Here is a 25,881-nt window from a genome sequence, read left to right on the forward strand (position 1 = left end):
ATCTGGGAGCAGTGGACGTCCGCAGTCTTGACATGTGGTGCTGGAAGTGCAGTGGGAAGACGTGTGCCCAAATTTTCAGCACTTAAAGCACCACATAGGGGGAGGGATGTATGATTTAATGTCACAGCAGTAAACCATCATGTTGACCTTTTCAGGCAATGAACCACACAAGATGAAGGCACCAGTAGCAACGCTATTGACTTTGGGTCCCCTGTAAACGTGCTGTACGAAATGAACACCCCGCCGTTCTAAATTGGCGCGGAGCTCGTCATCAGACTGCAAAAGGAGATCAGGATGGAAAATGATCCCCTGCACCATGTTGAGGCTTTTATAGGGAGTGAAGGAAACAGGAATATCACTCAGGAGTGAAGGAAACAGGAATATCACTCAGCTTGTCACATGCAAGTAACACTCGGGATTGAGCTGAGGATACTGCCTGAATCGAGACTCCGCAGTTTTGCATCTTGGACAGCACTGTCACTTCTCCAAACTTACCCTCAAGGTGTTCAATGAAAAATTAAGGCTTTGTAGGTAGAAAGGAGTCCCCACCAGTTCTGCTACAGACTAAAAACTGAGACTCTCTGTTCTGTAGCCCTACATTCCTCCCACGGTGTAGTGAGGGAGGGAAACGATTTAGGGTCATACCTGTCGGCATTTTATTTGATCTTGCCTTCTTAGAGACTGCTGGTGCCACACAGTCACCAGTAAAAGATGACTTAGTCTACTTCATTGCAGGTCATCTGCCCTGATACCACCCACTCCGATCAGGGGCTCTCCCCTCGGGCACCATCCAGCCACAGCAAAGGTCAACTGGCTTGATGGCTGTTGCCGGGAGTCCTGATGCCCCAGGAAGACAGGCATCTGCTCCTTGACATACGTGGGGAGTTTACAGCTCAGGCATCAGCAGTGGGATCCCTGTGTTGTCAGGAGGCTAGCACCAAATGGGTACATGATGGCCCCACCACAACGGACTGGCTACTGTTACTATGCTGGATAATGGGCACAGAGAAATCCAGTATTGTCATGGGGACGAAAGAAGACAGGAGACAATGGAAGAAAGCGTCCTTGGCAAAATAGTTGAATCGCAGGTGGAGATGCAAAGCCACGACCAGAGATTTAGGAGATCGAATCTAAGGGCATTATGATAACTCATGCACCACGTAAGGCATCCTTTCCCATATGGCCCGCACTTTTGTAGAATTTTGGAAGTGGCATGTCAAACCATGGGATGGGACCTGAACTCATAGGGCCAAAAAGTGTGAGACTCCTTTTAGTCACCTCTTATGACAGGTAGGAGTACCTCGGACCTATGCTTACCCGCAGGGGGAGCGGGGTGGCGGTGGTGAGTGTACCATCTGCTGAAAAACAAGAAGTGAATCTACAATGTTAGCTTCTGGCAAGACAGGAGTGGTGTGAATGAAACTTTGTGTGACAGTGCTTGCGGCCGACCACCTGTCTGTGTAGGTAGCTGTAATAATGAGGTCGGTATCACATAATGTGACGGATACGTCGTCAGGCAGAAAATCGTGGAGATTCACATGCACTTGGAAATTAAAACAGGTGCATGTGAGGTGGTGGGGCAGGGCATGGCATGTCCGTTAAAGACCATGCCGGTTTAAGCTGGTTCACTGACTTCAACAACACTCAGTATGGTTCTGTAAATGATGGTTGTAGAGCAGGTATCATTGCATGAGAACATGGGATTCCACCAATCTATTGCTGTAAAATAGCCCCGATCACACGGTCGCTAGCATCGGACGCGATAAATTAGATGTGCTTCAGGCAATGGGTGGGCAAGGGTCATGCTGTGTAACAGGTGCCCTTTTATTTCGTTGAAGGCCGCCGCATTTGTGGTGCCCAATCAAGGTGTTATTTACTAGATGTACTCTTGTTGTGCTTCACTTGAGTGAGTGGTAGCAAAGTATCAGTGGTGTGTGGCAATTGGCTCCTGTAGAAATTTGTGACCCCCAAAAACCTATGCAGCTCTTTGTAGTTGTTTGGACGTGGGAAGAGGTCTTTCTGGTCAGTTTTCTCAGGAGTAGGACGATATGCAACTGGTTGTTGTGGTCTTGCTGATTTTGCGAAAAGATTTTGACATCACCTAGGTAGGCATAACAAAAAGGCAAGTTGAACAGTGTGCTGTCAATAAAGCTTTGCCATGTCTGTGCCATGTTTTTTACTCTGTACAACAGATAGAGGAACTCAAAGAGACCGAATGGCACAATTATCAAAGTTTTTGATACATCTTCATCTGCCATTGGAATTTGCAGGTATGCTGTTTTGCAATCGAAGATGCCAAGACATGGGAAAAATTGTGCAAGTTTTCAATGTGCAAGCTGTTAATGATTGTAAGGGCGTTCAGATAGCAGTAGCCGCTGCACAGGCAGCAAGTGCCATTCTTTTTAGGAACTAGTATAATTGGGGAGCCCAAGCACTGTCTGACGGCCTGACTATGCCAGCTCACAAAAGTTTTTCCACCGCAGCTTTATTCGCTTTAAGTTTGTGGGGAGCTAAACGATGGGAAGTGGCAATGGACAGGGGGACCTGGTGTTGTTTAACATGGTGGACTATACCGTCCTGCATGGCACAGATTGTATGTGGTCTAATGGGGGAGCACGGAGCAAGTCCAGTGAGCGGGACATGATGTTATTTGCCGTTGCTGTTAGCGTGACATGGCATTGTCCCGGAAGTGCACTCAAGGGGGAGTTACGATGCTTCATTGACCTGAGAAGTGTCCATAGTAGCAGCGCCACGGTAGTAATCAGTGTCGAGATGACGAAGGTTGTCGAGGTGCTGTTGAGCTGCATGTCGTGATGCAGTGGCATTCACGATTCGTCTCTGTAGTTGGTCATCAGTGAGGTACATGACCTCATTGTCATGATGTAATGATGAGCACTCAGCTAACTTTAAGCATTGCTGGTTGAAAACCGCTTCACTTTGTAACTTCAGGTCGAGTGGTGTGTGGAGCGATGGCAGTGTGACCCAGGGCATTGCAGTGCCGTTGGTCACGTATTGCTGACCACACTGCAGGATATCCCATTGTAATACGAGGGCACAATTTATATCAGGGAGTAGTTGGCAGTGCCATAGGAAGTTAGCTGCCAAGACCGGTTCAACTGTCTCTGCCAACAGCAATGTCCAAGGTATTTGCATATCTGTGCTGAGGGCGAGCGTGGTGTGTGCAGTTCCAGCAACTGCAATTACAGTGTCACTGGCTGCACGCAGTTGCAGTGGCAATGACAACAGCGTAGCAGGCACTGGAACAGGTGGTAGGGTGCTCACATTGGCCCTGGTATCGACGAGGAAATACGTGCACAGGCACCTGTCAGGGAGGGACAGTCAGGGGCCATCAGCCCTCTGAAACACTGCATTGGTGCTGTTTACTTGTGGTGTGGAGAGGCAGCTTGTTAACAAACAGCAGCCTGGTGCATCTACAGTGCGTCATCATATTAGTTTGAGAAGGCACAGGTTTATCTGCACTGCTGTGCATCCTCCCCAAACCTGGTGTGAAACCAGCAGCAGCATTGTTGGGTGTTGGGTATGCAAGCAACCATGCACTTGGTTGATGCACTTTTCTTTATACACATAGTTAGCGCAGTGGCCAGCTGGGAAGGTGACAACTTCGGCTGTCACAATAGGTGACAGTTGTCCACCGGAGCTGTGAAAGGCACTCGGGGTGATAGAGGTGGGGAGTACGGTCCGGTTCTGGTCGGTCTGGCTGTTGTCGAGCACTCTACGGCTGCACAGAATGTTGGGGTAGTTCGGCCTGGATCATGAAAAATCAGTTTTGATGCAGGTGTACTGGGTGTCGTCTGCAGTATACTGATGTTGGTTGCTGATTAGAATGCAGTGTTGTGATAGTGCATGCATTCTATCAGGCAGTCAAAGTTTAACCTCCAGCAGTGCCTCTTCATGAGCTAGCTTCACTGTTTGGATGTTCTCTGGCAGTTTTAGGAGCCAAAGTGTCCATAGTGTGCGATCAGGCAGGAGCGTTGGGCCAATTAGAACTCGCAGGTGGCACCAGAGTGTAGACAGGGTGCTGTTGGCCACAGTATCTGATTGATGACTGCTCAAGCATGCGTGTTAGTCATTGTAGCAGTAGTGTCTTTGCAGTTCAATATTTGTGAGAAGCTGGAACGTCCAAAAGCAGGAAGTCACTAATAAGGTCCACACTGTTTCCGAGGTAGTTAAGAAGAGCGGCGAACTTCTCGTTGTTCTCAGTAATGCCACTGGCTGGCATCAAACACTTATTGAGGGCAAACCACATTGTGGGAGAATCTGCGTGGAACAATGATAGTTTCAGATAGTGGCAGAAGGTATGTTTGCTATCAGTGGTTTGATTGTAAGGCACATCACAATGTGAGTGTGGCATGGCGGGTGAAATGTGGGAAGTGTGGGACTGTCAGTGCATGAGACAGGCAGGAAATGCAGCTTGACATAAGGCAGAGCATGATGAGGCAGGTCATGTCACAGTTCAGGTGGTATTGGCCTCACATGGCAATGTGCGTAGAACTCGGGTGGCTGTTCGAAGAACACTCATGTTAAAGCGTAAGAAAATAAATAAGATACTCTTGAGTATCTCTCAGGATAGAATACTCAAAATATTTAGCTTCAACTGAAGGTTAGGTTTGGTCTCATTGTAGATGCATTCTGTGCCAGTATGTTCCAAACTAAGAGTGAAATGAAAGGGTTGATGCATTTCCATAATGGTCTGTGGAAGAGAAGCTGCAAAGTGGTGAGATGATCATTTTTGTATAGAATCATTCTCTCAAAGAAAATAAATATTATAATAAATTTCCTTTAGTTTATATCTATGGTCACAATTTTTTTGTGATCAGACTTCCAGTTTCGGTCTATAATCACCATCTTCAGACCTGTTTTACAAAAAAATATCCTAATGTACAGCAGCCATAGTGGCATTGTCAAATGTATCAAAATCAGTACAACAGGACATGTTTTCATAAAACAGATCTGAAGATGGTCATTACAAACTGAAACTGGTAGTCTGATGAAAAAAAATTTGTGACACCAGATATAAAGTAAAGGAAACTTATTCTATATTCAGGTCACTGTTTTATTTACGACCATGTCACAGCTTGATGAACATTATAGTTTTATTCTTCTTGAATTGCAAGGCACACATTGATTCCTTAAGTTAAAAAACTAACACAACCTTCTGATATCTTTAGTGTTCCTTCACAAATTTTCTCAGAATAACATGAGAATTTTTGTATATTTAAAAACTGTAGCCGGTTTTCACCCTCAGTCTAAACTGCAATGTAAACTCATTTTTGTGTATGAAGTATGGTTCAAATAACAATATGGAATTAAGAGTCTATTCAGAATTCCTCTACTAACAAGACACAGAATACTAGACTTCAAGACTTACAAAAAAAAGTGGCTTGAGCATGTTCCTTATGACACCTTCACCACCAACAGTTGCTTCCGCAGTGTCAAGCTGAGACTCGACAGTGTCCAAATCACGTCGCACACGTGTCACCAGTGCCTCAAGGCAATCTATACGATCACAAAGTGTCCGCAGTTCTGACTTACAGGCCACAATATCTGGCACTGTGGCAACAGCTGACTGAGTAACATCTGTTCGCACCTGTGCATAGTAAAAAAAAAAAAACCTTGATAAATTCAAGAAAACAAACAAAATGGAAAGAATAACACACGGACACAAAAATTGGCATTTATTTTCCAAGTACTACTGTTATTCCTTACCAATTACTGTATTTTACAGAGTAAAAGATGCAATTTTTCCTTTAAAAAACTGCCTGTAATTTTCAGATGTTATTAAATAATTAATACAAAAATGTCCAGTGTTTGAATGAAAATTCCCACCAGTCTTAAAAATGGCCATATATTCAATGCTGCGGGAAATCTCTCTCTATCTGGCAACACTGGATTCAACTGGCAGCAGCAGTGCACCGATGTGATGAACATGAGTTGTGGGGGTTCACAAGCTAGCTAATGCTGTCTTCCTCCTGTCCTGCCATCAAAGACCCACAACACTGTCTTGCACATGAGGTATCATTGCAGTCTACACTGCCAGTGGACTTGAACTGAAAGTGATTTGTTATCGGTAACAGTAAAATATTTTTCTTTGTAGCTAGCTTTGTAATGGAAAAAAAAGGTATTCAAATGAAAGTAATAGCTTATGCATAAGGACACAGAAACAGAGCAGCTGAGAGGAATTTTGGCCCTCCACCAACAGAGGAAACCATTTGTGTTTGGCGGGCTAGTAAAGAAGAACTGAAAAAAATGACGAAGACTAGGTGTGCAAATAGAGGACTGAATGCAAAACGGCCAAAACTAGAAGACGATGTATTGTAATGAATTCAAGGACACCATCAAAATGGCACTGGAATTAATACAAAAATGATTCAAATACACACTACAAGCTAGTGCTACAGTGGAACTTAACAGACTTGAACGATGGAGTTGGTTGGTGCTACAGGTTTATGAAACATCATGGACTTAGCATGCGAACCAAAACCAAAAGATATCAGAGAAAATATTATCTTTCCATCACTTTTTTATTCAACATTGAAAGGAAATGAGAATGGAACTAAGCCAAATAGCTAGTATGGACAAAACTCCTCTGACATCATTTGATGTGCCAGGTAACAGAACCACTGCCATGGAAGGTGCTAAAACTGTAACTATAAAAACAAGTGGACATGAAAAAATGCGCTACACTGTTGTCATTTCACGTTGTACTGACAGTACTAAACTTAATCCGAGCACAAAACCTTCTGAAATACCACCAAATGATGTTGTTCACATACATGACAAGGGTTAGAAGGATGAGACTGGTATGAAACTATGGATTAACAAAGGTTTGAAGAGAAGGAAAGGTGCTTTATTGAAGAAAACCTTTCTTCTTGTGCCAGATCAGTTTAGTAGTCATTTGAAAAATTCTGTGAAAGAGAAATTGAGACAGGGAAATACAGAGCTTGCTGTTATTCCTGGAGGACTTACTTCACGAGTGCAACCTCTTGATGTCTCGATAAATAAACCATTTAAAATGTCTTATGAGAGAGATATGGAACAAATAGATGATGGATGAAACCCAAAATGAATTCATGCCAAAGGGAGCTTTAAAATGACCTACAATCAAACAAGTGTGTCAGTGGATAAAACAATTGTGGTCTAGAGTGAGAGAAGACATTATTGTTAAATCTTTAACGAAATGTGGTAGAAGTAATGCTCTCCATGGCAGTGAAGACCATCTTATACATGAGGAGGACAACGAAGAGGAGGAGGAGGAGGAGGAGGAGGTGGAGGAAGAAGAAGAAGAAGACAGTTCAGATGATGATTTTAGGGGATTTAAAGATCAGTTTGGTTTTACAAACTAAGAACTTTTTAGTCTGACTTTGCAGTCTAATAATAAAAATGGTAAAAAGTTATTAAAAAACTGATTAAAAATTAAGACATGTCTTATAGTCTATTGTGTCTTATAGTCCATAAAATATAGTAAATCATGATTATAAGCTCTGTATGAAAGCATCTGACATGTAAACTACTTGAAATTTGCTAAAGGGCAATCATACATTTGTGCTGCAGTCATTATTTTCATAGGTATTTGCATATCAAAAGACCACAAAAACATACACAGAATGTGTTAACTTTATTTACACAGATCAGTAAGAACCCTCAATACTGCACAAATAAAGGACGACCAACAAGAGCACATTACACCAACCAACTGATCAATAATGAGTACGCCATCTACAAACAGCAATGTACTCCATTCATCGGTCTGAGACATCATTTGTGCTGCTGCTCAGAAACTCTCAGGTATGGTTCTACTTTTTCCCAATGCGAATTCCGGGTCCTGAGTAGTTCGTGGTGGTGGTACCAGTAACTTTTTTACATGTGGCTCTCGGGTGTGTACCAATTATCCTCTACGAGATTCAGGTCTAGCAAATATGCCATCTCCAACATCTTCAGTAGCCTAGAGATTGTACACTGAAGTGTGTGGACAACCCAAGGAGTTCAGGGGCAGCCTGATAATTCTTGTTCCTTGGGGCGTAGCACAAAAGATGTCTTGTAGTGGCATGATTTCAATAGTGGTACATCAGTTACACTGCTCTTTATACAAGTTTTATTGCATGAATAACAATGAGCTCTTTTTGGCATACTGGTGTCATCAGGTGCTCCTATGTGTAATATCAATGCTGCCATTGTCTGAATTTTTGTTCAGACATAGGAAAAGTAACACACAAAAACTGACTAATCCAAGTTGTCAAGAAGGAAAACTGACTAATCTAAAAATGAGGTATAACAGTACATCTAAAACGAACATTCACGTAATATCCACATACAAATTCCAGCAAAGACAGCATACGGCAGTATCAACATTACACATAAGAACACCTGGCGATGGCAATACGCTGAAATGAGTTCACTGTGATTTACACAATAAAATTCATATAAAGAGTAATGTAACTAGGCAGTTTGAAAAGTTTGCAAATTAAGGTTGATACCAGAGGCTTGAAAAGGCTGAGAAATTCTTCTGCTACTGAATAGTAATGAGCGGTGTATAACAGAACTAGTGTAGGACTTCTTGCATTGTGAACAGCAAGCAACTAGTATTTGTAAGCCAATAACGGGGCTCATTGGTGTCACCTATGATTTAGCCACTGTGGGGAAATATCCTGGTAAAGAAGACCATATAGTGATTACTGGGGAAGCTGGTAACAATTGAAGTTCAAGGTGACATCAGGACATAGCTGAAAATGCTCTTCACATTAAATGGGAAGACTGTGTTGTAGTTTGAGCAAATACGAAAGGCTTTAGATGAAGTGTTCCGTCAAACACTAAATGTAGAGCTCCAGGGGTGAGACAGTCACAAATGGGTGTGACTGACGTGTCATTCTCTCACTCACTCATTCACACACACACACACACACACACACACACACACACACACACACACACACCTGAATGTTTCCAGTAAGAGGTTATTCGCACAAATTTTTTCCGGAGGAATTCAACATAGTCAGAACCCTGTCTGTCCAATCTTTGTGATGTGCAGTGTTTTAATTTGGCCTTTTTTATGGTAAATGTTTCTGAAAAACTGCAGTTTTAGCAGCACAAAAACAAAAATCAAAGAGTACTTGGACTTTGTCAAAACATAAGAAGCCTATTAAATATGATAAGCTTCTCATACAACAATAGTAAGTTGGAAATTGAAAGGTACTTCTACAGGTAGGTTGTGGTTAACAGAACATTATTAGTTACTAATAGAAACTGAACAGATGTGTCTAGAGCAGCGGTTCTCAACCTTTCTGGAGACCATTAAGCGTGGTGTAATCAGTGTTACTATTTTATGCTCCAGTTCCCAGAAGTCAAGTCTTATTAAACCTCCTCTCAATAATTTGTTTTGTACAGACCCTGTTGAGAGATACGAATAGAGGACTAGTTTACTAACAGTAAGTTTTGTAAAGGAGAAACTATTATGAGATTATACTTAGAAGATTGAATGGTTCATGGATAAACCTTTGTGACTTTTATATATTGGTTTCTGAAATCTCCTGTACTTGCCTCAAGTGGCTGGGAGGGGGAGGGGGGGGGGGCAGGGGGGTGGAGGAACACCTTATTATTTGCATAAAATGGCTTGACTAAGCATGCGACTGATTTCTGAAGTTTATTGGCTTCATTTGCGTATAGGAGACAGCTACAAACTTACCGCCTTACCTTGTTATTATTCTGTTAACTTCTTATAACTTGACAAAATTGAGCATTAAGGTTGATAAAATGAGTAAAAGTCCTGTACGAAAGCTGGGTACAATTCAGCAACTTAAATGTTTACTGAACCATTGTTAAATACTTCAAGTGCAACAGGAGATTGATTTGTGAGCTCCATCAAGAATGCACTAAGTTTGGCTCACCACATTGCTGCTCAGAGTTATAGTTTGACAGATAGGTTGTTGGTAAGTTTTCAAGGTCAACGAATAAATGCAGAAATTTCAGAAATCTGATGCTGTTGCATTTCAGAGTTAAAGTCCCGCGTGTCTTGACTTACTCATCTTGCGAAGCAAACTGACCCAGGCCAATAAGCTGCTGTCCTTATATAGCCCTAATCTGTCATTGCAGAAACCACAAAATTACAGAAACTGTACACATTAGTATAAAAAGTACACATCCAAAACTTTATTTGATTCAAACTTGGCTGCCAATTTCTTTGAGCTATTAATAAGTGACAGTTCAATTGTCTTAATATCACTCGATCTAGCATAATGTCTTTTGTCTATTGCATATCAATTTTATACTGAATAAATATTACATTACATTTATCACTACTAAAATTATTACACATGAATTAAGGTTAGAATTTCACTGGCTTTCTGTGGTGATGTTAAGCTTTTTGCTGTGGTCTTGATTTTTTGGTTATTTGCATCTTATTCAGTGAAATGGTCAAGCAGTATTTACTATTATCTATTTTAAACATAAGGAGAACCAAAACTCTACAGATAGTTATCATAGTCTATTATACAATACTGCCGCTAAACTTATTGTTTTGCAATTTATTTTGCACTAGAATGTAATTTTTAAACCTCGGAATAAACATTTGACTAAAACTCAGACTGTACAACTTCGTAAACATTTGACTAAAACTCAGACTGTACAACTTCAACAGAAATTCTGAAGCTGTTTTCTGGTAATGCTATTCAACTGATACTAGTTGACACTTCGTTTGTGAAGACTGCTTAAAATGAAACTTCCTGGCAGATTAAAACTGTGTGCCAGAGCGAGACTGGAGCTCAGGGCCTCTGCCTTTCGCAGGCAAGTTCTCTACCAACAGAGCTACCCAAGCACAACTCGTGCCCTGTCGTCACAGCTTTACTTCCATCAGTAACTCATCTCCTATCTTCCAAGCTTCACAGAAGCTCTCGTCCAAAACTTGCTGAACCAGCACTCCTGGAAGAAAGGATATTGTGGAGACATGGCCTGGGGGGATGTTTGCAGAATCAAGTTTTCACTCTGTAATGGAGTGTGAACTGATATGAAACTTCATGGCAGATTGTGTGTCTTTCTTCCAGGAGAGCTAGTTCTGCAAGTTTCGCAGGAGAGCTTCTGTGAAATTTGGACGGTAGGACACAAGGTGCTGGCAGAAGTAAAGCTGTAAGGACGGGGCGTGAATCATGCTTGGGTAGCTCAGTTGGTACAGCACTTGCCGGCGAAAGGCAAAGGTTCCGAGTTTGAGTCTTGATGCAACACACAGTTTTAATCTGTCAGGAGGTTTCATATCAGCACACAATCTGTTGCAGAGTGAAAACTTCAATCTCGAAACTGCTTAAGATGTTTAGAAGTTATTAATATTTTAAGAAAACACACACATTCATACCTTCCATCATCAATATCTTTTAACTAGACTTACTGTTATATCTACAGAGTCAATATTTATCCCTGCTTCCTTGTCTTGTTTCTCTCTTTCATGTGGTACCAATGCCTATTCTGTGTCTTTATTAGTACAGCTTTTGCTTATGTGGCAGCTGTGAAATGGTGATTGTGAGTTAATGGGTATTTCGCTCTCATTTAAGTATATGGCCAAAAGAGATAGCCTTCCAGGAATTGTGAAACAAATCCTGTTGTCCAGGACCATGTGCCACAAAGAGCACAGATTCGGCACGAGATGGGGAAATTCACAAGCGTCTATTGTGCTGAATGAGGCCAGGCTGATTAGGCCTAAGCAGTGTAGTGTGCGAGTGAGACAGATGAGAACCTACATCATAGGGAAACTCCATTGGAGCTACTTGTGCCCAGGGAGGTGTATCAGCGTTAAATATGGTGGACCTAAGATAGGCCATAAAGGGAAACATTTATGAAAACTAGTTAATTCTGCAGTAATTCAGCAAATGAAGCCACAGTAATTTTAATCTACCATCTTTCTTAAATTTTCATGGTGATCCCAATAAAACTTGAATATTGATCATATCTATAATAGTTTAGGATTTATCATTAAAGTGAAATTAACAAGTTTTTTTAACAAAGACCTGAATGCTAAAATCTGAATGCTTTGGTCGATCTTAACGATTGTCATTTCATGTAAAAATGCATCATTAAAATGACAAATGTTGTATAAATATCAACTCCATAACTTTATTTGTTTAAAAGATGTAGTAGATTTAAATTATCAGTATTTTCAGTTAAGCATCAGATCATCATTTCCCCCTACAAAAGACAATGAACGATGACAGCACAACACCTTACTGAATCATTACATAATAGAATATTTGTTGTAAGGTTTAGTGCATAATAGTTACTTTTGTTCTTTATTTATTTATCAGAAAGCACACTGTTGCAAGGCTCCTGGCCATGAAATTCAAAGTTAAGAAGGAAATTGTATTGGTTTTAAGAAAAAGAATTTAACATTTATTATGTAATGAATATTATTGTTACTTTATTTAGAACGCGAAGGTGGTCAAGCTTTGATTATTTAAATATTTTAAAATGTAAAATAATGTAGAATAAGGTGTAGCCAATCAGACAGATGGCTTCACGGAAGGGAAATGCACTAGTCAGTTGAGTGACGATGTTTAGCACATGGGAGATGCGGCCGGAGATGGGCAGAGGGACAGTGCCGGGGGAGACGCAAAAGTGGACAGTCAGTCTTTAGATAGTTAGGAAGTGAAACGACTTAGAAAATTTCATGTTGTGTGGTATCACGGGACTCAGTCTCTGAGCGGTGAACAGCCATGTGCCTGGTGTGAACTCTAACTCTTCATGTAGATAACAAAGTGGACTATTGGACTTGTATTTCACGACGAGATTGTGAATGAGTGAACTGTGTAAAATGGAAATGGGCTCAAGTGTAACAGTAACTCTAAATATGACCCCTTTTGTAATTAGTTTGCTTTCTGAATAAACTTTATTCTAACCAAATCACAACTGTGTGGCCTACATCCTTTATGGGTCATTAATTTAGCTACCGATATTATTATATGTTATATTAACTTTGTATGTTTCGTACAATTTCGCAAACTTGCCGTCAACCAGACAACTTAACCAAAGGGTCACAAGTGCCTAATTTAGGGCATGTAATGCGACACGTGTGGTTCAACCCCTAGACGAGTCTGAGCCAAGACATTTCGACGAAGAGGAACTGCATGTGGGCCTGAACATCTTTGGGATGTTAGCTCGCAATTGGGAGCTGGCCCGGGATAGGAATTTGAAAGGTGTTAGCTGAGGGATAAGAATCTTGCAAAGTGTTGGAATAGGATTGGATTTTGGAAAGTGTTAGTTGCGGAATATGAACTTTGAAAAGTTTTAGAACTGGATTTGAATTCTGGAAAGTGTTTCCACAAGTACTATCTGAACATTGATAGCGAGGACCTCTCACAAAAGTTACATGTGAGATCAGTTCAAGACTGAATATTAGGCTTCTTTCATAGTTGTCAAATTACAATTGTAATTCTCACAGTTAACGACATCTGTGATGTAGGTCCCAAGTCTGTGGCAGTTTACGCAATTTGTGTGGGGGCTGTGAAACAAGAATTTTGCAACAGTTGTGTGCACAGAGTTTTTGCAGTGGTTAGGAGTGATAAAAAAGTAACGCAGAGGAACAGGTGATATTGAAAGCACGTGGTTCCAGTTAGCAGTGGCATCTTCAACGGCGATTCGTCATGCAGCGGCGGTTGCAGTACCACAGCAGAGGCTACGAGATCTTCAGTGTCGGCTTCAACTGCAACATTGGGAGCTATACCATGGCAGAAGGATCCAGCACGACAAAGCTAAGTACCTGCGCTGATACCGAGATTATGTATGATTCTGTAGTTCAATAGCCAATAATAGACGTCGCTAATATTAAGGAGTCGGCCAGTTTGTGTGGGTCGAAAATACTAGTGAGCCGCTTAGCCCGAAGTCAGAGCGGGAGAGCATTACCGGCGATGAGTTTAGTAGGACAAATAGTCTGAAATCAGGCAAGGGACATGAATTTGGGAGAGACATGATGTCGCAATTAATGCAAATGATGAGAGAATTGGAATCCAAAATTGAATCTGTTAAAGCCAATATGGGTGACATAAATTTAAAAATTGATTCGGTTCAATCCAAAATATCTTTGGTTGTGAAAGACAAAGCAGGTAAAATTGCTGATGTAATCGAGGAACTGATAGACAGAAAATTAAAAACCATTTGGGATGAAATGGGCAAACTTTCTGATGAACTTGGGATACTTGAATAGGTAAAGGGGAGAAAGAAGTAGATAAATAAAGGGACAAATAGCATCTGGCATTAAAATTGAAAATTGTGAAGTTAAAAAGCAAATCAATGAAATAAAAAGTGAACTGAATTCTTTAGCTGCACATCAAATCCCTACAGTGATCAGTGTTCTGTGGATGAACTCGGGAACTGTCAAATGTTTTGGAGACGGCGGGAAATATCACACAGTAAATTTTCTAACAGCATGCAGGGATGGTTTTATAAAGGGAATGTCTGACAAGGCGAATATAAAATTCATGAAAATACATTTGGAAGGTGAACCACAATCGTGGGCAAATATACACAGTGATTCTTTCATTACCTATGAAATATTTGAAAGCAGTTTTGTGAACAGCTTCTGGAGTGAAGCAAAACAAATGTGAGTCAAAAATGAGTTTCTGAACGGGCCAACATTTAAATATGGGAACGAGTTGTTGTGACAATTTTGTAAACGTGAACATGTGAGATTAATGCATGTGAAATATCCATTGGGAGTGCTTACTGAAATTACGACGTTGAAAAGGTGGTTACCAGAAAATTTGCAGTGGGATCTATTGCACAGTCCTAGCAATCCAACCGACAAATTTTTGGACTTTGTACAAAAATTAGAACGGGCATTGAAAATTAAACCACAACATAAGCAGACAAATGGTTTTCAGAGTGAAAACCATAACTACAGTCCGAGTAACTACTATGAAAGACATCCAGGAAGTTATCAATGGAACGCAAACAGCAGTTTTGAAAAGGGAAACGGTAACAGGAACACATCCAATGATAAATTTCAAAGCATTAATGGGAACGGATACTTTCATGACAGGGACCGACACCAAGAACGTAGATTTGAAGGACTGGCACCTGGTGAAATGAACCAGCGTGATGGGAGATCGGAAAACTAAGTTTTGCTGCATCTCAGGTCTGGTGATGGCAAAACAAACCAGCAATGAACTGGATGCGAATACCTGGAAATGTGATAGGTGTCAATAAAACGGCAGAAAGGCATCAGAAATTTGAAAAGAAATTAGTAAGAGATGAGAATCAAATAGGTAAATTTTCAAATCAGATCATACATAAAAGGTAATCCTAAGATAATGAAAGATAACGATAAAGGCAATGGTGACAATTTAGGGCTAAATGATCTGTTTTACGAATGTGAGGTGAAAGAGTGTGAATGTTAATACAATGAAAGATTCTATGCGTCAAAAGGAGGCTAAGGTGGAGCTGAATTTGGTGGAGTGAGATGGTATAGAAAATCCTAAAGAGGTACTAACCAGCGGTAACGGTTATAGTGATGAAGGTGATGATGTTTCAGATGATATTGTGACAGTGAAATTTGTTAAGGAGGTTAGTATGGATGACGTAGCATTAGTCTCATCAGCTGTTGATGAATTTGTGTGTGTGCTGGTGGATATTGGTGAATTAGTTTTGAAGGAAGGTAGTAATGATGTTTTGTGTGCTGAAGTTACCAAAATTGAAGCTGCTGGAATTGATACTTCAGAGGAAGAAATCTGTGCGCATCTTTCTACTAGTGGAGGTGAACCCTAAATTCTGGATGGAACTGTGGATCTTGAATGTTTGTTTGAGAGTGAATGTGGATCTGAATTTGATGTGCGACCTGAAATTAATGTGCTGCAGGAGCATGTAGGAAAGGAAAAGGTATAATGCTCAGGTTTAAGTCAAAATGCAGTGGAATTTAATGGTACTGTTGATCCTGAAATTGCACGAAGCCGTAGCTACAATTTATGTGATGTAATGGCAGAGGATGGTGAAACTATGTACAGTTCTTGTATTGGTGATTTGTTGTTGGAGATAAATGAGGTTTCATGTAGCAAGTTGTATGATGTATCAGCGGCTGTTGAAAGTGCTGTTTGTGAAGGTGTTTTTAATGAAGTAAAAAGTAATGCTTCATTTCATGATAATTATGTTGTAGCTACTAATGTTGATAATTTTAAGGGAGAATACACAGAGTTTGATTCTAATATAGAAAGTGATATTTGGACAGAATGTTTCAGATGATATTGTGACAGTGAAATTTGTTAAGGAGGTTAGTATGGATGACGTAGCATTAGTCTCATCAGCTGTTGAGAAATGTGATTTTACTGTAACTGATTGGCGATGGTACGGTAGAAGATTACGATCGTTATTGTCTCATTTGTGGACTCGGGGGAAGTTTAAGATAGCAAGAGGTCTAGAAGGGAGAAAAAATGAAATTTGGGCAAAAGAAGCATTTAATGAATTATTTTGGGATGATTATGAAATTGAGGGGTGGAATACGTACATTCATTTGAGGACATTCTAAACAGCGTGAAAAGTAATGCAACTGGATATTCGCCCTCGGAGGTGATGACGGGAGTCAAACCAAAATTTGTATTGGCAGAAACTGTGGAGTTCCCGCAGTGCCAAGCTGAGTTGGCCAATGAGAGGGAGCAGGCGGTAAAATCCCATATCAGCACAAACCAATTAAACACAAAATAGGAGACAAAGACCTAGTACATGGGAAATAAAAGTCCAGCAAAGTGGATGTAGAAATAAAAAAGTTGTTTGAGCTGTACTATGGGGCATCTGTGGTGGTAGAATGTCAGCTCCCTAATGCCTACCGACTCAAGTGCTCTGTTTCAGGAAAATTTCTAGGATTAAGAAATGTGACAAAATTGAGAAGGGGAAAGTAGGTTAAGAAATAAGTGTATCTGTGATTAGATTATAAGATTATTTGGAGGGGTAATTTGCAATGTTTTATTTCAGGATTTATTGTAGCTGATTTGTTATTTCATAGCATAAGAATATTTTTTGGCACGAGGTCTATGCAATTACAGAGAGATAGTTTAGGCGCACATCTGGGTGCAAGGAGATCGGAGAACTCCATTATTTGGTGAATGGTATCAAGTCAAAAATCAGTGCACAGTATGTGTATAAATTAGGTTTTTGGGGGTATATTAGGGATTTATTTATGTGTATATATATGTTAGGCTTAAGTTTTTTGATGGTTTTATGTTTGTTGTAATTTCCAAATTATAAGTTATGGTCACGCGAATTTTGGTGCATGGAGGTTGGAGAAATTTGGAAAATGAAAATTAATAATGCTTGCCTAGGAAGACAGATGTATGTTTATCTACTTATTTGAGAATATTTTAGGGGAATAATTTCTTGTTGTATGGAGTAACAATCTGAGTACGCAGCTTCACTGCAGGGAATTAAACAAGGGATGAGATTTGTTCATATTTGTTGTTAGTTTTGAGTCTAAGGGAGTTATTTAAATTAAAAGAAAATATTAATTTGTCGATGAAGTCGATTGTAAATCTGTCATGAGATGCATGTCTCCAGTGGGACTTGAATAACGTGTCAGAATAATTGAAGAATTTATGAGCATCTTGCAAATGCTGTAAATCAATTGTTTACTGTATAGTTTAGACCTGTCTGTATCAATTCCACCGGGGGAGTGTTCAGTGTAGATTCTGGATAGTATCTACACCCAATTCAAATTTCAACAGATTTGTTCCCACAAAACGATGGTGACGGAATGCTGAGCCACACAGAATTTTGGCGGGTTACTCGGCTACAGTGGATGGTGGACGGTCAGTCTTTAGGTAGCTAGGAAGTGAAATGACTTAGAAAATTTCATGTTGTATGGTATCGCGGGGCTCAGCCTCTGAGCGGTGAACAGCCACATGCCTGGTGTGAACTCTAACTCTTCGTGTAGATAACAAGGTGGAGTATTGGACTTGTATTTCGCGATGAGATTGTGAATGAGTGAACTGTGTAAAATGGAAATGCGCTCAAGTGTAACAGTAACTCTAAATACGTTATTAGTTTGCTTTCTGAATAAACTTTATTCTAACCAAATCACAACTGTGTGGCCTACATCCTTTATGCGTCGTTAATTTAGCTACCGATATTATTATTAGTGTTATTATATGTTATATTAACTTTGTATGTTTCATACAATTTCGCAAACTTGCTATCAGCCAGGTGACTTAACCAAAGGGTCACAAGTGTCTAATTTAGGGCGTGTAATGTGACACGTGCGGTTCAACCCCTACACGAGTTAGAGACAAGACATTTCGACAAAGAAGAACCGCATGTGAGTCTGAACATCTCTGGGATGTTAGCTCGCATGATATCTCCGAATATCTGCCATGGCAGCACCTTGATGCCATATTCATATCCGTAACAGCCACTAGCATGGAGACACACTCACTGTACCCTCACAGACCACCTGCTGCCCATGTGACTGCTGGCTTTACTTCATGGTGCATATACTTCACCAATAGCGGAGGGTCAAGCATCATCTGCCGCTCATGCAGACAGCTCCACAACCTGCCTCCTCACAGATTATGCTCGCCTGTGTTGGGACTTGCTCCACATAGTGGCACCCCTCAAACCAGTGCATGTCTAGCCATGTCCTGTCTGTCATCTCACAGCTTCAATATTTAGATGAGGGAGGTGGAGTCTTTTATCAAAGTCCTGAGCTGCCTCAGCCTATGACCTTTATTCAGAATGTTGTTAGTTGTTTGGATCAAACCACGACCTACTTTAGTTGAAGACAAAGTCGCTAAACATAAAATAGCAATAACATTGTAACAAAATACATTAAGTTAAAGTACATGTGCTAGTAGAACATTTTCATCTGCTAAATACTGAAATGATCACTTGGGATGGTTTGTTTAGTCAACCTACTAGATACCAATATGGAAAATATATCTAACTACTAGGACATCTGGTAGAGGTGCTGCAAGCCACTTGGTATGAAAACTATGGCCAGGTGCCCTGTAAGCTGGCCGCCAGACCCAATGACACGCCAGCTGCAGCCTGTATTGTTTACATATCGGAGTACTGGGTTCTATACATATGCCTGCATCTTACACTGACGCCAGTGTGCCCTTCACAATGAACTGTACAATTCTTCAGTTTGCATCTGTTTTGCTCTTCTGACTTTACCTGTATCCACTGCCACTGGAATCTTGCTTGGACTTGGACTGCAATAGGGCTTTTTCTCAGGACTTACCTGTCTTAGCCCATGATGAACTTACCATCTTCCAGGTTTATGATGCCACACCTATTTCATGTGCCAGTAGCTTGTTTTATATGAAAATAAATGTTGGGTGCTGTCTACAAAAGCCTGAGTTATCAACCAAGTAATGAAGTTCTGGCCCATGTTACAATGTGTTAACTAGGATAATGCTGTAGACCCTAGCAATGAATTAGAATCAGTAGCAGCGCTGGGATTTGAACCCATGTCTCCTGCTTACTATCCACATCACAATGGTACTTCAGCTACCACAGCTACATGGATTACCCTAGTACATCTCCCTTCCTGATATGAATCCCAACTCACATTTCAGCCCATTATATTCCCCTTCAAAATTCACATCAATATTGCCAAGGCTCTCCAATATTGGAATAGCAACTTAGCAATGGGCAACATGGGGTTAATGCTGCCTGTACCTTAGCCATAGATTATATATTAATCATATACAGTTGATGTTCCTGAGGCATATTGAGTCTCACATTTATCTACAATAATGACTCAGTATTTATCAGAAACAACTGTAAATGAGTAATATGTCAATATAATGGAAGGAAACATTCCACATGGGAAAAATTATATATAAAAACAAAGATGAGGTGACTTACCGAACAAAAGCGCTGGCAGGTCGATAGACACACAAACAAACACAAACATACACACAAAATTCAAGCTTTCGCAACAAACTGTTGCCTCATCAGGAAAGAGGGAAGCAGAGGGGAAGACGAAAGGAAGTGGGTTTTAAGGGAGAGGGTAAGGAGTCATTCCAATCCCGGGAGCGGAAAGACTTACCTTAGGGGGAAAAAAGGACAGGTATACACTCGCACACACGCACATATCCATCCACACATACAGACACAAGCAGACATATTTAAAGACCATGTTTGCGGAGGGAATGTAAATAAAACTTAATGGGGTCATTGTGGGGGTGTTGTGAGGGTGACATGGTATTAGAAGGTGGAAAGTGTAACATGAGGTGAAATGAAAATGAAAATAAAAATATATGGGGAGAGATAAAGGTGAACCGGAAAGAAACTGGAGATCTGGAATGAAAAAAGGCGAAAAGGTGTTGGTTACAGCTGGGCTATGTTGGACTTGGGTTGGTAGACAACGATGTGCATAAGGTTAGGTGGTTGTGTTGCCGCCAAAACACGTTAAAGGACGGAGAAATTCGGGAAAATTTCGAAGAAACTACGTGTAGTATATTAAAAGGAGTGGTATTGTGGTGGCAGATTACGAAAATGAGGCTAACAATTGTCTGACGAAGAAATAATGGCATTAAAACCTGTGGGAAGCGGCTAAAAATGATCAGTGATGTGGGAAAAACGGAAATGGAAATAAAGAGAAAGTTATTAGAACTGGCCGAAATGGTTGTTTAAAAGGTGAAAGGAGCTGTTTGTGAACTAGAAACGGTGGATATTATAGCGGCGGTAGTGCTGCAGGCAAAAAAAATTTGGTTTGGAAGTGGGTTACGTATTATTGAGTATATATATAGGCGGGATAAAATAGTATAGCAGATTACGGTAAAAAGGAGAAGGTGAATACAAAGTGAAACTACTGGCAAAAACAGAAAGAGGAAAATAAGACGACAGAAAAGATTTCGAAATGCAACAGTGACAATAACAAACGTAATTGTTGGATTCAAATTAATGATATCAATATAATGGAAGGAAACATTCCACATGGGAAAAATTATATATAAAAACAAAGATGAGGTGACTTACCGAACAAAAGCGCTGGCAGGTCGATAGACACACAAACAAACACAAACATACACACAAAATTCAAGCTTTCGCAACAAACTGTTGCCTCATCAGGAAAGAGGGAAGGAGAGGGGAAGACGAAAGGAAGTGGGTTTTAAGGGAGAGGGTAAGGAGTCATTCCAATCCCGGGAGCGGAAAGACTTACCTTAGGGGGAAAAAAGGACAGGTATACACTCGCACACAAGCACATATCCATTCACACATACAGACACAAGCAGACATATTTAAATATGTGCGTGTGTGCGAGTGTATACCTGTCCTTTTTTCCCCCTAAGGTAAGTCTTTCCGCTCCCGGGATTGGAATGACTCCTTACCCTCTCCCTTAAAACCCACTTCCTTTCGTCTTCCCCTCTCCTTCCCTCTTTCCTGATGAGGCAACAGTTTGTTGCGAAAGCTTGAATTTTGTGTGTATGTTTGTGTTTGTTTGTGTGTCTATCGACCTGCCAGCGCTTTTGTTCGGTAAGTCACCTCATCTTTGTTTTTATATATGAGTAATATGTCACCTATGCCTGAGGTACAGGCAGGGTGAACTGCATTTTGCTCACAGCTAAGGTGCTATTAAAATATTGGAGAGCCTTCGGCAATACTAACGCAAGTTTAAAAGGGGAATAGCAATGGGCTGAGGCATAGTTGGAATTCGTATTAAGCAGGAAGACAGCTGTGGCAGCCGAAGTGCCAGTGTGGTTTAACAGCTGCTGCATCTGCCTAGTAAGCAGGAGACCGAGGTTCAAATGCCGATGCTGGTATAAATTTTTATTCACTGCTTCAACCTACATCATTATCGTAGATAAAGGTGGGGAACGTCAGCTGTATATGATTAATATGTTAGCTCATTACTTCTTGGTAAGCTGAATCACCATATGAGAAGCTATACTTTACAAGAGTGTTGAAACAAATTTTCAATCTTTTATGTAGCTAATTTCTCTAATGTTAGTTTCTGAAACAAGCAGCATGAAGTATTAGTGAGCTTCTGTCCATGTGTAGAATGGCTAAGGTGCATGTTCTGTCTGAGTTTGGCCGAGGGCAGATTGTCATGGCCCTGTGGCTCGGCATGAGCATTTTGGAAACCGCAAGACTTATCATGCGCTTTGGTGAGTGTCTTCAACACATGGGGAAACTGTGTCCAGACATCGTGGAATTTGGCAGCCACCCTTCATCACAGATGTCAAATGTCATAGGCACGGCAGACTGGAAAACAGGACAGGTGGAACTGTGGTGGAACTAACATCAGTGTTTCTTCATTTGCATTAATTGTTTATTAATTATCTTTCCCTGATCTTCCTACTTAGTTTGTTTCTTAACCATTCTATGTTTCTAAATGTTTTATAACTAAAACAATATTCTGAAATAGTTTTTGCCCTGGACCCAGCAATTTTCCATTACTTGACAGGAGTTCATCTCTCGTCTGCACTTTTATTTTCATGTCTGTGGACTTCTTGCACAGCCATCTCTTAGTGCAGAGTTTTGAGTGACCTTCCTCCCTGTGCTACTAATTTCACACTTTTCCTGTCTACCTACGGAAAAAAAGACTATGTTTCAAGATTTCTGGTACGGTTTACACAATACTTTTTTTTTCCTTGTAAGTAGTCATTATTTTTTTACCACTCTGTAAATTAGTTCGTACATAGAGAGCAATCTATTTTAAAAATGTCCATGTACTATAGTAACAGAAATGAAATTACTGTCATGAAATCATATGGATATTTTGCAAAAAACAATTAATTTTAACTTGCCATATCCATCAGGCTTTCAAACTCTTCCAGGCGAGTTAACATATCTTCTATTGTTTCCATTACTGGAGATATCTAAAATCAGAAAGACAAATAATCAACAGGTAATACTTGCTATGTGACATTTTATTTTGATATTAATCTACATCTATACTAATAGTAAAACAGTAAAATTGTAAAACAGCCATGTATGAGCACATTAATCTTGAAACTATTAGACGACTTTTCATGAGGTTTTCACAGGTAACTTGAGCATAGCTTGCAGCAATGAATAGGCTTTATTTGATCAAAACCAAAGCAAGGGAGAAAAAAAAACATTACGGTTTGTAGCTTTATGCAAATTCTGCTAGGCTTAGTATTTTGGATGTTTAATCATCATGGCCTTGCACACCAAAGAACCAATAGATGGTGGAGTTAGTTTATTAGAACACAAAAGAACCAAGGGTGCTGTTCGTTTTTTTAACTCGGTGACAGATGTATTTTTGGAAGTGTACATCACTGAAGGAATTAAGCATCACAATGTTATCTTTACAAACACAAATTAACAACGAGTTTACTTGGCTTGTATATACAGAGTTACTGATTTTGTTTTGTGTATTAAAAACTTAGCAACATAGCTTTTCTTCTTTCAGTGAGTTTTAGTTACATAAGTTGCTTGGAAAAACAAATTTATTAAGTTTCCTTTGTGATCGGGGCACCTGCTCATTACATTCTGTTTAAGAATAAAAATACCTACAAAATTGTCAAATCTTTCTGAATACACTAGAAGGGTTAAAAGACTGAAGACTATGCAATCTCAAGGAACCAATGAAGATCCTGAGGCAAGACTTGTTACAGCTTGAGAACATGAGGCTTTAACACGCTTTTTGGAAACTCCTACTGAAAACGGGGCATGACGTAAATACGATTGAGAGTGTCACACATTATCTCGCTCCTCGGAGCCCTTCACTCACAGAGGCTTAAGCCTACATTTCTCCAATGTAACATCACAGAAGGATGATAGGTGAGAGGTGGTGCATGTGAATGAATTTTTATACCCCAAATCCGACTTATTCCTAACAATTTACCATTTTGCTTTGAATGTGTACAATTGCAGATGACTTTATTTTGTGCCAGTACCATAAACAAAACACAAGGCCAGACACTACATGTTGTGGGTGTAGACATTGGTGAGAGTTGATTTTCATATGGCCAGCTCTACGTGGCTCTCTCTGGTTACTGAAGCATACAAGCTCTTTGTCCATGTCCCTAATCATAGAACTTCAAACATTGTATACAATAAATCTTTACAAGTCTAAAATAAGTTACATATGTATGAAGTATAGGGCACCATAAACCTGGGCATCACCAGGTATCTCATCTATCACAAATATTATAATAACCATACCTACTATACGAAAATAAATGTGCTTGGTTAAAATGCAAAAGAGATGAACATATCCTTATGCAGTTATAAGCATTTAGCCTTAATGAATCATATCGTGCAGCTCCATTCAATGATAGCTTGTAGGTTTCAGGCAGTAGCACTTTGTACTGAAGGTTGGATTAAATGAAACTAGATGTTTAAAAATCTTAGTGTCCAGATAAAATGCAAACATAAAATTTAGTCAAAACATTACTATGCTGCTTAAGAATTCAGTTCAACTTACTCTTCACCCAGTATTAGCTTTCACTGCATTCATATGGTTCCCACAACTTTTAGTACTGTTTCAGTCTCACTTACATTGCACAATAATTTTCAAAAAGTAAATCAACAAAATATAATGATAAATATGTTTGACAAAGTAAACACCATGAACAGTGCATAGCCACTACCTAAACTTAAAGCAGACAACTCTTCCTTGTCCTGATAGTTTTTTGCATTTACAAGACAAGATATATATATTTTAAATGTTTGTGTTGAACAATAAAAAAGCAGCTTTTGGGAGAATTGTTCACGCAATTGTAATCATTGATATAAATAACATTATACCCCTGTTTGAATTCCATAAGAAGTAATTTCCATGGTGTAAAAATCTAATGAGAAGTTAAATGGTGTGCAGCAGCGTAATGAGAGCCTACAAATGGCCAAACAATAAGTGAAGTCAATGTTAATCAACTATCCCTTCTACAAGTTCTGGTACTGCAAACGCTTGTTAGTTACCTTTGCTGATGCTTACATAGTTGAACACTTTTTATATTATTTACTGAAATTTGTACAGAAGATAGTGTTGTGTCCATATCTAAGAATGTTTGAAGGATCTTTTCTAGTATATAAAAAGTATTTGAATATATGTAAGAAGAAATGAAACTGTATGTTTCCTTTTATTGATGAAATGATGTAGATCCTGATATAGACATCTATATCAGGATCAGAGTAACAAAGTGATGTCAATTTGTTGTTACAAGCAACCACAATATTGCATTTCGCAGGTTGCAAGAGTCTTTCCATTTTCCCAAGAAATTTCACAGTTAGCTGTAAACGTTCTGTAAAAGAAATCTACTGGACAAAGACGAATGTATATGTTTGTGGTTTGTTTTTGTGTGTGTGGGGGGGAGGGGGGGTATGGCCCCTCAGAGATGGTGACGTTTCAGCATCCTTACAAATATCAGTAGGAAGAAACTGGTTAAAATGACATGACACATGGAAGAACAAATCAGTCTTACACAAGAACTTGGTCTCTCTCTCCCCCCCCCCCCCCCCCCCTGCATCAGTCATAGGCATCTACAGAATCACACTGTTATTCTCATGCGGATATATCTTCTAACTTAATGCATCTCATTAACTCCTTCATTGGCCAACATGTGCTGAACTTTATGAATATATGTGTGTGTTAATGTAAATATTTCATCTGATAGTTTTCGTACTTTGGCAGAAATGGTTGATGGTACAGATTTCACAGGCAGTAAGAACATGATAACAGATACATTTGGGACTTCAGTCTCCTCTTTTGAAACCTTAACCACTAGTGACTGTTTGTCTATAATACTGTAAGATAAATGGTGATGATAAGCATAAATAAATGGGGAAAGATTTCACATTTAGCACAAAGGTATTGCTCTATTATGCTCTTTGTATTAAATTACAAAAAATGAACACTTGTTTTTCTTTATAACCACACACAGCTCCTTAACAGCTACATGAGCTAGTTGGTTTTTGATTAGATATGATAGT

The 25,881-nt window shown here is 39.8% G+C and overlaps 1 protein-coding gene across 2 annotated transcripts in view; it reads right to left on the reverse strand.

Annotated features, from left to right (window-relative positions):
• The window catches only part of LOC126481452 (biogenesis of lysosome-related organelles complex 1 subunit 4), a 57,963-nt gene that overhangs the window by 25,046 nt on the left and 7,036 nt on the right, over positions 1-25,881 (reverse strand). For both annotated transcript variants that reach the window (XR_007587563.1, XM_050105224.1), the window contains exons 2-3: positions 22,731-22,802; positions 5,390-5,608 (exon numbers count right to left, since the gene is read on the reverse strand). Coding sequence is in view for 1 of the 2 variants with exons in the window: in XM_050105224.1 (XP_049961181.1) it covers positions 5,390-5,608; positions 22,731-22,802 (291 nt within the window). In the remaining variant the exon portion in view is untranslated. The remainder of the gene's footprint in view (positions 1-5,389; positions 5,609-22,730; positions 22,803-25,881) is intronic.

Source organism: Schistocerca serialis, chromosome 5, assembly GCF_023864345.2.
Source record: "Schistocerca serialis cubense isolate TAMUIC-IGC-003099 chromosome 5, iqSchSeri2.2, whole genome shotgun sequence".
Taxonomy (NCBI): domain Eukaryota; kingdom Metazoa; phylum Arthropoda; class Insecta; order Orthoptera; family Acrididae; genus Schistocerca; species Schistocerca serialis.